Here is a 12,976-nt window from a genome sequence, read left to right on the forward strand (position 1 = left end):
TATTAAAGTGTGTATACATTTGCCGGGGGAGGGGGGGGCAGTACTGTGTGTGTGTGTTGTATTCTATGCACAATTTTCTGTTGGGGTGTTGGTTTTCTCTCTGATTTCCTAAAACATTTTGGATTTTAGGAGTATTAATTTTGTCATATAATGCAGAATTGCTGTCCCCTTCTCCCATTTTATTCTGCTTATGGCATGTTTTATGATGGCTTTAAAGTTCTATATTATAGTCAAATTATAGTCTAGCTTTTGCATTGATCTTTAAAAGTTGCAATTCCTTCTAAAACTTTTACAGATATTTGCCCATATTTTCTTACTGGTTTGTTTTTCTTTTTGGTTTTTAATTTTCATGTGTTCTCTCTGAAATTTATTTTGGCGTAAGGGAGTGAGACTAGAACGCTGGCCCAATGTTTTTCCTCAGTGGCTGCTAGTTTACTACTCTTATTTGAAAAAGTCCTTTTAATCATTTATTTGCAATTTTGATGCTATCATGAACAAATTTTCCATAAGTGCTTGCATTTATTTCCGGATCTGCTATTCCATTTCACTCATTTGCCTATATTAGCGCTAGTATGATAGCACTTCAATTGTGGGCTTTATTAATATACCTTAGGATCTGGTGACCCAAGCCCCTCTAAGAGTGGGATAGGACGGGGCATTGATCTGTATATTCTCTCCGAATTTGACTGTTATCTCAGCAACTTGAGGCTATGTCCATAGAATGTCATGAAAGGCTTGTACAGAATAGTGATTCTTAAAATAATGAACCACCTGTATTCGAACTATTTGGGGATTTTTAAAAATTCAGCTTCCTGGGCCCCACCCAGAATTCCTGAACGTAAGTTGTATTTGGGAAACTGTTTTTATAAGCTCTCAGATGATTCTTGAGAGCCTTATAAGAAACGTACACTTAGATAAAACAGTAGTCAAATTCTTCCTGTTTCAATGTTTAAAAACACCACCACCATTTTTTAGTAATTATATGTATATATTGGTGCACATGTAATCAGAGTTATAATTATATCCTGTCAGTCAACTTATGTAGTCCATGTGCTAAGAGCACAAGGGTACACCCTGCCCTTGAGATTTGAACTTAAGATGTGTACTCACACTTCCTGATTTTACACACACACACACACAAACACACACACACTCAAGCTCCTATTATACTTCAGGTCAAAGTGCAATGATTGCCCTAGAGTAGCTTGCAGTTAGGTTGTGGAAAATATATGTACATCTTGCGGACACTTACGGAGGGCAGTGTGTCAGTTGCAAGGTAATCCAAGTAAACAGTGAATGTGTTGGTTGATGGGAGAGAGAATACAGAGACACCAGCATGCAGTGGGGCAATTCCTGGGTGGGAGAGACAGCAGTCTTCCTATTGCAACCAGAATTAAAGGCTCAGTAAGTATTTTTTTCCGTTGAGAAGCAGAGCGCTTTACTCCATCTGGTTGTGCTTCCTGAATTTCTCGTGTCATTGGGTCTCTTACCTGATACCCTGGGATTATGTTATCAGCAGATTTTCCACCTGGGCTGGTGTCTTGTCCAACACAGGTATTTTGTTCAGTGTGCCTTTCTTTAAAACATGTTATTTATCTTCATCACTTGTAATCACCCTAGGATAGTGGTCCCAGCCAGCAAGACAGGAATGGAACGCAGGCTGCATGCTTCATCACCCTGCCTTTTTGCGTCTGTTCTTACATTTAGATTCAGGAATACCCCATCGATGCCCAAAGCAAGCAGCTGCCCTTCCTGCGGAACCCAGATATCTTGGTGGGAGAAAATGACCTCACTGCCCTTAGCTATCTCCACGAGCCTGCCGTTTTGCATAACTTAAAGGTCCGTTTCCTGGAGTCCAACCATATCTACACGTACTGTGGTAAGTGGGGGCGTCTCTTGGGCGCATGCCTTTGAACGTGCTTACAACCTTCAGATTTTCCGTGTGAAACTCCCGTGGTTAAGAATCCTGCTTTCACTCTCATTTGTATAATAAGCACCTCCCATCTGAGACCCTGTGAAGGTTTGCGGACAGTGGATGGGGCTTCATTCGGCTGCCTGACTCCTCTGTGGGGTGACCTGTGTTACCCCCAGCTCTCCCAGGGAGCAGGGCCCACACTGTGTGGCTTGACTGGCTTGGGCACAGCCTGGAGTCTTAGGAGAACGTTGTCCTAGCTCGGGCGTCTCTCTCGCCTCCGAGCGCACTCCCGTGTCTATACCTGGCTTATTTTTCAGTGAAAGGACCACCTTTTTCTCTGACCCTCTCGCTGGCCCAGGTACCAACATGGTGCATGACAAACATTTGTCAAGTTCATAAACAGAAGCCATGACAAATGCTTCCACCTAAAAGCCCTGGAATTCTCTCATACTTGTTTTTCTAGAAATTTCTCAGTTTCCCATTCTAAATGTTGGTTCCTCTTTGCAGAGTATCGTTCAGTGGTGTGGTGGAAACAGGAGCCCTGTACGCTGTTGCTGGAGGGACGTTTTATTTTAGGAGGCTGAGGCGTCAGGCTGAGAGCTGCCTCGTGGGCCTGAGAGCCTGGTGTCTGTGACCATGGGTGGGGCTGTAGGGCACGAGGGACCTGCTCACCCTGATATTCCACGTTGGTCTGGAATCGATCCCTTAGCTTCTAAGTTAGAGTGAGCTTTCCTGCCAGCTTTGAGAAGTAGCTAATAGCGGGTTTATTTCGGCACTTGTGAGGTAGTTTTGCAAAAGCTCCTTCATCCGAATTGCAAGTGGGAGTTTATTTGAAAGAAACCATCCATTACTAGAGCCTTCCATAAGTGTTCTTATTAACAAGATTTTTAAAATCTCTCCTTTTAGGAGAACATGACAAATGACCATCAGCTTCACTTTTTATTTTTATTATTGAAATTATTGACAGTATTACAGACGTCCCCCTTTCTACCCTCCTCTTTCCCCCCTTCACCCAGCCCCTGCCCCACCCCAGGCCTTCGCTACACTATTGTGTCCTTGGGCTCTGCACATGTGCATATAAGTTCTTTGATCAGCTTCATTTTTTAAAAGCATCCTCTAAGAGAAGTCCTGGTGTCTGTACGTATCTACCCAGATGCTTCGGCTCTGAGAGTGGCTGGTGCAGCACAGAATTCAACTCAGTAAGAGGCACTCATTTCTGCCCTGGAGGGAGCTGAGACATTTTAGGACAATGTGTGACCTCAGCGTGTCATACCAGAATCTGAGCTGAATACACACGAGTGAGGGTTTTATACAACTCTGCTAGCCAGTGCCTGGTAAATACACACATGCGTCTTGACTTAGTTGAGTGATTGGTTAGGACCATTCTGTTACCCTATGAGCAGGGGCCTTCATGAGCGGGTGCTGGGGGCCCTTGTGCTCCGGAATCTGATTGCTCTGCCTGTTTGCAGGTATTGTGCTTGTTGCCATTAATCCTTATGAGCAGCTGCCAATCTATGGACAAGATGTCATCTATGCCTACAGCGGCCAAAACATGGGTGATATGGACCCCCACATCTTTGCTGTGGCAGAAGAAGCCTACAAGCAGATGGCCAGGTAAGAGCCACCTCAGCCCAGAAGTCTTCCTGGGTCGCTGGGGAGGTGGGGGCAGACTTTGCTGCTTTAGCTCAAGGCTGGGAAGGGTGGTTCCAGAGCTGAGGAAACATCTTCGAAACAAAACCAGCCCAGGTCCTGCTTCTTACCATGTCTCCTCATGTCTTCATTGTATTCTTGTGAGCCCGAACCTCGGCTTGGAGGGCGGTGGCTCCTGAGACTGATCTCATTGAGCAATGCAGTAAATGCCTGGCATTTCGTCTCTTTGATTTCCCTTTGGCCCTCTCTCCTCCGCTCCTGCTGTGATGAATCCCTGTTATAGCATCACCATTCCCTTGACAGATCTCACTGAGGCCTCTCTCAAAGGAACCAGGACTTTTGGCAAATTCTTGAGATGACAAGCATTTGGGGCTGAAATAGAAATTTCAGATTAATAGTCATGCATAGTGGTTTTGGGTTTTTCACCTGGAAGTGGAGTTCTGTTTAGCCATTTAAGTAGACCTCACTTTTGCTCTTTTTTCCCCCCTATCTTTGAAGGATAGGTGCAGGTTATTTCCTCAGAAGATGGGCTAGGTGGTTGTTGTTAGGGTTCTCTAGGGAAACAGAACCAATGTGAAGTGTGTGTGCATGGAGAGAGAGAGTGAGGATTTTTATGTCAAGGAATTGGCTCAAGGCTTGCAGGTTAGAGAAAAGAGTTGATGTTGCATTTTGAGACTGAAGGCAATCTACCGGCAGAGTTCTCTCTTTGGAAGAAGTGAAATTTTTTCTCATATGACCTTCAACTGATTGGATGAGGCTCGCCCACATTATGGAAGGAAATCTGCTTTACTCAAAGTCTACTGATTTAAATGTTAATCTCATCTAAAAATCCCTTCACAGCAGTATCTGGACTAATGTTTGACCAAATGCCTGGGTACCATGTCCTAGCCAAGTTGACACACAAAATTCACTACCACAGTGTTGGTCTTTGAACTCTTCAGGCATAATGTAGGGAAAGACAGTTTTATGGAAGGTTCAGTGGAAATGCATATTCCAGTTAACACTAAAATGCTGTATCCTTTCAGCCAAATCTTCCTTTCCACCTCTGGAGAATACCTGTGGAGCCAGCAGCATTCATAGGCAAGATCTTGGGAGGGAGCTGGGGGTTCGCTTAGGCTAATTTAGGGAGAGGAGTGACAGGAGAATCCCATTTAAGGTGGTCTGTTTATCCAGCGGGTTTTCAAGTATAATTTTCATCCTAATGAAAGTTCCCATGAGGGAAGATTGTTTCATAGGCTTTCTTACTGATTTGTAATGTTTTATTGCTGACTGTGAAGATTAGTGTATAAAAAGTTGGCTTTTAGTTATACAGTGACCATATTCAAAATAATCTGTGATTAGGGAACTAAACAATTTAATAAATACAATGATCTGTAACCATTTCATTTCTCCACAATGTGGTAAGAGACTGTGGAGCTAAAACAGTTGCAACTGTTGGCCCCTTGAATACCATGAGAAGCATATGAATGTGCTATCAGGGCTTGACTAGGAGCCACTTAGCTTGGTGTAACCTACTGATGCACGCCTCCTAACGGAAAGGTTGGTTCAAGGTCAGAGCCTGCAGAGAGAAGAACGAGTCTTAGTGTGTTGTAGCCCACAGCCCAGGCCGTGTTTTACTGTTGGAGGTCAAGTGTGTGGCACAGCGGAGGGAGACCCGGGGTCTGGACGGGCTTCTGTGCTTTGGGAGAATCACTTAAGCTGAGTCTCCATTTGCTTCTTGTGAAGACACCTATCTCCCCTCCTTTACGGGATGGTTTTTTATCTGAAACAGAAGGCGAGTGTGGCTTGGTTCTCATGACTTTCTACCATGCTAATGCTCTGGCAGCTCTCTGAGACTTGTCCTCTCATGGATGCTATCGATATTTGATTGCTTTCAACCCATCCTCATTTCTTAGCCAGTTGCACTTAGATGTATCAGAAGTTGCCTTTCTTCATCAAAGACCTCTTGAGATTCCCCTATAGCTTTGAGAATCTCTGTACCTCCAGCTTAATTCACATCATAGGTCCTCTCGACTAGATGGCCCCATTCTTCCCTTCCATGTGTGAAGCTGGGGCCATGGTTACTCTACACTTGGGCTACTTCACTTTTTTGGGTCCTTATTCACACCCATTAGAAGGAAGGGGGCGTTGGCATCCAGGGTGGTGGTGATCTGGTCTTGCTTAGGGCAATGCGTTGATGATTAAGGGGTTTGAACGTTAAAGTTGGAGCAGGATTTGCTCCTTATGGGTTTTCTTTAAGGTTTTAAAGTTTATACTCATTTTACCTGCTGGGTCCCAGGGTGTAGCCAAATAATTTTGCTGAAATTCTTGAGCAGTTTTTGCTCACGAATGTGCATTGGAAGTGTAAGGCCAGCACACGTGGCCACAGGAGAGAGCTATTTTTGAATGTTCTGTTGTCAGCAGCTCAGGGCTTCTGTTATTGATCTGAGAGATGCCTTTAGGAGAATCCTTGCTGTGCAAAGAAAGAGGAGACCAACACTCAGACGCAGGGAAAGTTCTTGCTGCATTTCCAGCATGGGCCTTCTCTGGCAATGTCGAATAGTAGGCCACATTCATTTAGCAGGACTTGCCGACTGTGTGTTGTGCCTTCCTGACTCATCAGTAGTTATTGAAATAATTATGTGATTTGAGTAGCCATAGCCCAGCACAGTGCACTTTGAATCTGAGCCTCTGGAACAGCTGGGTGAAATAAAGGGTGTGAGAAACAAAAGCTAATGATTTCCTGTCTCTGGAGGCTATAACTCAATTGGCCTTGGACTCAGCAATTCTTTCTCTTGATTCACTGGGGACTGGCTTTTCTTTCTCGATATGCTCACAGGGGACTCTCCATCTGAATGTGGGTGTGGGGGGGTGGGACTCTGGAGCTCAAGGGGATACAGGCCTTCCTCCCCATCCTGAGAGTTCACACAGGTCCCGCTGTGCTGGAGGCAAGGAAGAGGGCATGTCATAGGAGGATGTGCTCACTGTCCATATCCCTGTTGAACTCACCAAGTCTAGACAAGAAGAAAATGGTATCCATAGTGAAGAAGAAGGAAACATCAAATCCGTGAATCTGTCCTTTGCATAAGAACCTGTACATAGTTCCTTGTGAGACAGGAGGCTGACCTCCCCTGCTTGGCTCTGGACTCTGCTCCTCCCTCCCAGTCTGAGATCCGAAACGCTCTCTCCCTCATTTTTACCTGCCCTACCTCCAGCCTCAGCTCCTACATAAACTGCTATCAGTGAACCCTTGTGAAGCATCAGTCACCTGGTAGGCGCCTTACTGAATGAACACTGGGAAATGTAAGACCCTCCCACGTCTTAAGGAGCTCACAGTCTGGCTGGAGAGAGAAAACATGAGTAGACCCAGAAGCTGGACCTGCAGGGATTGTACATAGAAGCCAGGCCCCGGGTCATTTGAATTGAGTTTGGAGATGTGACTGTCACAGATGGTCCAAGAAAACTGTAGGCATTCAGCTGGACCTCGGCGAATTGGTTAGATGCATAGAGGGAGAAGAAGGCGTAGGTGGAATAGTGGTCATGACCCTAGCATCAGGATCAGAAGGCATGGCCAGACCGCTTTGTGTTCACTGGGATGTCTGTCATGGAAAAGAGAGAAAAACAAGTGTTGGCAAGGATGCAGACACATCAGAAAGCTCATACACTGGCCCGTGGAAGTGTAAAGTGGTGCAGCTGCTTTGTAAAGTAGCCTGGCAGTTCTTCAAAAGGTTAAACATATTTCCACCACACGACCCAGCAATTCCACGCTTAAATATGTACCCAAGAGAAATGAAAACATATTTTCGGGCAAAAACTTATTCACAGATATTCATAGCACCATTGTTCACAGTAACCAAAAGGTGAAAACAATCTAAATATCCAAGTATTGAATGCATAAACAACGAATGGTGTGCTCATGCAGTGGAATATTGCTTGGCTATAAAAAAAGAACACAGTGCTGATACGTGCTTCCCATGGACGGACCTTGGAAAGAAACACTGTGCTAAGTGAAAGAAACCAGACACAAAAGAACACTTACAGGTGTGGGCAAAAGTAGGGTACAGTTGTGAATACCCCAAAAGTAGGGTACAGTTGTGAGTACAGTTTATTCTTGGTATTATTTTTTTCATTATTGTAGTATTTGTACAGTTTACAACTGTAAGCCTACTTTTGTCCACCCCCTGTCTGGTAAGATTCCATGGATAGGAAATGTACAGAACAAGCAAATCTGCACAGACAGAAGGTGGACTAGTGGCTGCCTAGGCTGGAGGTTTGAGTGATCGTTTATGGACATGTTGTTTTTGGAGGGAAGGGGATGATGAAAGGGTTCTAAAACTGATTGGGCTGATGGCTGTGCAGCTCTGCAAATGTGCAAACACCCTTTGAATTGCATGCTTTAAAATGGGAGAAGTGTGTGTTCTGTGAATTAGAGCCCAAAGAAGCTATTGTGCCCAGAAGGGCATGGTCAGGGGACAGCACCCAGGGGAGCTTAACTCTGAGGGGAGGGGTCTGTCGGAGAGTCCTGGATGTGCAGTGAGAGACCCAGTGGCCAGACTGTGGAAGCCTGTGAAGGGTGGGGTGAACTTTGGGAGAAAAGTATGTCCTGTTAACAGGGTACAAAGATGGCCAACGAGTTCAGGAGACCCTGGGTTAGTCAGATGAAACATCTTCCTTCAGGCAGGGCCTCTCCAAGCAGGCGTGTGGACGTGCGGTCTGAGTCTCCAAGGAGCGGGTGCATTATGCCGGGTTTGCAGATCATATTTCTACACAAACTGTGTCCAGGGATCATCTCCAGGGGCGGATGTTCCCTGGGAAACGCTGGCCGGGAGGAATGGAAACATCAGTGGTTCTCAACCTTGGCTGCACATTAGCATCACCTGGGAATCTTTTTAAAATCCTGATTTCTGGGCCTCATCCTCCGGAAATTCTGTTTCTTTGTTACTAATGTTGTGGCCCCACCCCATAACAAAGAAACAGAATTTCCGGAGGATGAGGCCCAGAAATCAGGATTTTAAAAAGATTCCCAAGTGCCGTAACCGGTGTGGTTCAGTGGATAGAGCATCGGCCTGCAGACTGTAAGGTCCCAGGTTTGATTCTGGTCAGGGGCATGTACCTTGGTTGCGGGCACATCCCCAGTAGGGGGTGTGCAGGGGGCAGCTGGTTGATATTTCTCTCTCATCGATGTTTCTAACTCTCTATCCCTCTCCTTTCCTCTCTGTAAAAAATCAATAAAATATATTTTTAAAAAAAGATTCCCAGGTGATTCTAATGTGCAGTCAAGGTTGAGAACCACTGGTTTACAGGATGAGGACATCTCAGGAGAAGCATAGATGCTTGAGGAAACACCTCGTCTGTTGTAGACAAGGTCTGTGTAATGAATGAGAGGGAGTGAGGGATCAAGCTTGAAGCCAGGTGGTGCGTGGGATGTGCCGTGCCTGTATCACCAGCACTGTACCCGGGGCACCTGATCGGCATTCCAGGAAGAGTAGAAAGGCTCAGCACATTAGTGCTTTTAGTTTTTAAAACCACCAGGTGAGGTTGGTTAGCCCCACCCTACAGGTGAGGATAGACTCTAGAGTCTAGAGCAGCCGTGGGCAAACTACGGCCCGTGGGCTGGATCCCGCCCGTTTAAAATGAATAAAACTAAAAAAAAAAAAAGACCGTACCCTTTTATGTAATGATGTTTACTTTGAATTTATATTAGTTCACACAAACACTCCATCCATGCTTTTGTTCCAGCCCTCCGGTCCAGTTTAAGAACCCATTGTGGCCCTCGAGTCAAAAAGTTTGCCCACCCCTGGTCTAGAGACTTAAGGATGTCGAACAATTCGTTCGGGTTGTCAATGGCAACAGAGGCCGGCCCCTCTCTTCCACTCATTCCCTCAGCCTCAGACTCTCTTCCGCCTGTATATGCAAGTGAAATGCTTCTAGTGTTTTGGGGAGCCCCTTTCCCACTATGAATCTCGTTTCCATGCTGCTCCCCGGAAGGCCTTCAAATTCTCTCCAAACTACACACTCGGGGGGACCCAACCAGGGTTCATGAATTACACACCCTCCCCACAGGCTTTCCCTCCAGTCACCCCTCCCCATCCCAGGAAGGGGCCACCCACACAGGTCTTTCTGTCACCTGCGGGCCCATTGCCCCAGGTGTGCCTAGCTGCATGCCCTTCCCCCGTTTCCCAGGCAACCACAGCCCCATCTTCCACTATTAGTCACAGCTTTGCAGCACAACAGAGCCAGATGGAAATGTGTGTGTGCAATTACCTTGACTGCCTGAGTAAATAAATTTGCTTTGCAGCATCCTCACTCTCTTTCAAGAAAAACAAACAGCTCACAAAAGGAACCAGACCTGGCCAGCCCAGTAAGATGGCTCAGTCCCACTCGCGAGGCTAGAAAAATGCACCAACACTCTATCCTCACCGTGGAATCTGAGACACTTTCCACCACGGAGGGGAAAGGTCTGCTGCTGGGTGCCCCGAGGACCCCGGGCCACTCTGTTCTCGGGAAGACGATCTGGACCTGGCAGCAGCCACTGAAGGAGGCAGTGTTGCTTCTCAGCAGACAGTCTGATTCCATCTTCATCCATTTACTCTCTTCACATGAGGGAGGAAAGCCTGGAGCACAGTGAAAGTTTAGGGCGAATGGGAAAGCCAGTTGCTCCATGGGGTGTCATTGGCTGAACGATAGGATCACTGGTGAGGTCAGGAATCGGGGAGCAGCAATTTGCTGAATGTTTACAGTCGATTCTGAAACCATGGCTTCAGTCATCCCTGACTTTCCGGTGAAGTTCTGTTTTCCTTTCTGTTCATTGTGATTTCAAGTCAGGACCAGGTCGCTTTAGGACGCGGGACAGGAGATGCTTGAGATATCTGTACACGGGACGGCCTCTCATTTCCGCTCTGACATGGTCTTCATCTCTCATTCCTACAACCTGTCCCGAGTGGCTCCCAGGGGTGCAGGCTCACTGTGCTCGCCACCTGTGCCTCCTGGTCCCTGCCCACCTCGCTCTCCTCCCCCTGCCCTCTCGCCCGGCCGTGCCAGCACCCGCCCGTCACCCTCCTCAGTGGCCCCTAGTGCTGAGGTCTGTGGCGTCATTTTGATCCTTTATAAGCTCTTAGATCCTTTATAGAGCATTCTCTATATTTCTACCCATTATGTTTAAAATTCTAGTTTTGGGTTTTTTGTTTGTTTGTTTGTTAATTTTCACCTGAGGATATATTTTTCATTGATTCTTAGATTGGAAAGGAAGGGAGGGAATGAGAGGGAGAGAAAGACAGAAACATCCATGTGAGGGAAACACATCGATTGGTTGGCTCTGGCACACACCCCGACCAGGGCCAGGGATCGGACCCAAAACCCAGGTATGCACCCCTGACCGGGAATCAAACGCTTGACCCTTTGGTTGAAGGCTGGCACTCTATCCACTGACCCACACTGTCCAGGGCTAAAATTCTAGTTTCATCGTTTAATTTTCTGAGTGTAGCGGAAAGTTGTTTAATTGTGCAGTGAATGACACTCGTGGCATCCCTATGTTAAAAGACACTGATACGTATATGTTGTCATCCTTTAAAACTGAGGTCAGAAAGGAATAGGCCTGGACCATGGCCTTGGTCTAACCCAGTAGTTCTCAACCTTCTGGCCCTTTAAATACAGTTCCTCATGCTATGACCCAACCATAACATTATTTTCGTTGCTACTTCATAACTGTAATGTTGCTACTGTTATGAATTGTAATGTAAATATCTGATATGCAGGATTGTCTTAGGCAACCCCTGTGAAAGGGTCGTTCGACAGCCAAAGGGGTCGCGGCCCACAGGTTGAGAACCGCTGGTCTAACCTCTCTGACACTGCAGAGGTCGTGAGTGTCGCTAAGAATTGCTTCTCTGCAGTGCACCCAGCGTGGTGTGAGGTCCCGCAGCACAGTCACAGGATGGAGGAGGCTTCAGTGTATTCAGTGACTCTCTCGTACCTGGGGAGCCACAGCCTGTTAGGACGGAGGAAGCCTGCAGTCCCCTGGTAGAGGTTGAGTGCGCCGTAAGAATGCGGGGAGACCGCGCCCCGGCCACTGGTCCTTTGGGGGCTGCCTGGCCATCCCCAGGACAGGTAACTCCTGCAAATGGGTTCCCTTTTTAGCAGCTTCCATGGTCGGGAGCTTCTCTGTTACAGGTGCTCTGCGAGGTCTCCGCGTGCTCTCACCCGCGGGTCTGTGCCCCGCCTGGCACAGCCGTACAGAACCTGGGCCCTGGGCGTCTTCTCACACACGGTGGCCTCGCCCGCCTGGGTCCTCCTCTCCCCAGCACTGGGCCCAGCATCCTGGCTGCCCTCCTTCTGAGGGGGGTTTTCAGACCTGTCCCATGCGGTCACCCAGCTGGTCTTTCTCTCTGATTTCGGGGGTCTCCGCACGTAGGTCTGCCCGGTGAGGTGAAGAGTGACGTTCTCATGCAGGACTTCTGTGAGCAGAGCCTATAATTGCACTGATTTCTGGCAGTCATTTCATATTGTTGACTTTTACCAAATTTGCAAGCTGTTAAATTTCTGCTCCCCTTACCCCCACCCCCATATGCACAAGAACTATTTACTGCAACTTTAATGAGGTTTAATATACCAGCAATCAACTGTGCGTGTTTAAACTGCACGGACACGCATTAGATGGCACATACAGTTGGACACGCTTTGCTGTATGTACACACCTGTGAGACCCCCGCACAGCGCAGGAAGTGAATGTTTCATGAACGCCCCCACGTTTCCCTGTTTCTCTGAAATCCCCGCCCCCTACCCCACACCAGGTAACCGCTGATCTGCTTTCTGTCGCTGTAAGTTCGAGCTGCTTTAAGACGTATTGCCCTCCTTCTGCGCTTGCACATGGATTTCTTTACGTGCTGGGCGGGACTGACAGGTATCGGCGTTAAATCTCACCCTTTGTCCCTGTGTTCCATCAGGGCGGCAAGTGTATCTTTTTGAGTCCTGATTTTTGTATCTGATGTATCAGGTCCCCCCGGTTTGATGCAGTTTGCACCTTTAACCATCGTTACTCATGCACATTTAACAAATCTGTTGCCTGTCTTATCCATGAAGAAGTGTTCGTCTGGATGGATTTTGGTAACATGTCAGCACAGTTCTTTCCCCAGGTACTAACAGCTTAACCTGATAGAACTAAAAACGTAGTCAGGCACTTGCCTGTATTGTGCAGCCTTGTTGAAACCCGTGCACACTGGGTTGTCAGCCCTGGTTTTCGGGGGCCCATTCTGAGGAGGTGGCCTGCACAGACCCCAGCCCCACCGCTTCCCTCCTGTTCCCCCCTGGTCAAGTTCTTTCACTGAAGACACCTCCATGTCCTCAAATGAAACGAAGATGCATGTACCCCCTTCCCTCCTCAGGTTATGGTAAGAGATAAACAGGTTCAAGTGTGCGAGGCGCCAGGCGGAGAGCCCG

General features: G+C 47.2%; 1 protein-coding gene across 1 annotated transcript in view; it reads left to right on the top strand.

Annotated features, from left to right (window-relative positions):
• Positions 1 to 12,976, top strand: part of MYO5B (myosin VB) — a 197,725-nt gene that overhangs the window by 87,401 nt on the left and 97,348 nt on the right. Inside the window, exons 3-4 of the mRNA XM_036323412.1 lie at positions 1,708 to 1,879; positions 3,385 to 3,529. Coding sequence (XP_036179305.1) covers positions 1,708 to 1,879; positions 3,385 to 3,529 — 317 coding nt within the window. The remainder of the gene's footprint in view (positions 1 to 1,707; positions 1,880 to 3,384; positions 3,530 to 12,976) is intronic.

Source organism: Myotis myotis, unplaced genomic scaffold (genome assembly GCF_014108235.1).
Source record: "Myotis myotis isolate mMyoMyo1 unplaced genomic scaffold, mMyoMyo1.p scaffold_m19_p_9, whole genome shotgun sequence".
Classification (NCBI taxonomy): domain Eukaryota; kingdom Metazoa; phylum Chordata; class Mammalia; order Chiroptera; family Vespertilionidae; genus Myotis; species Myotis myotis.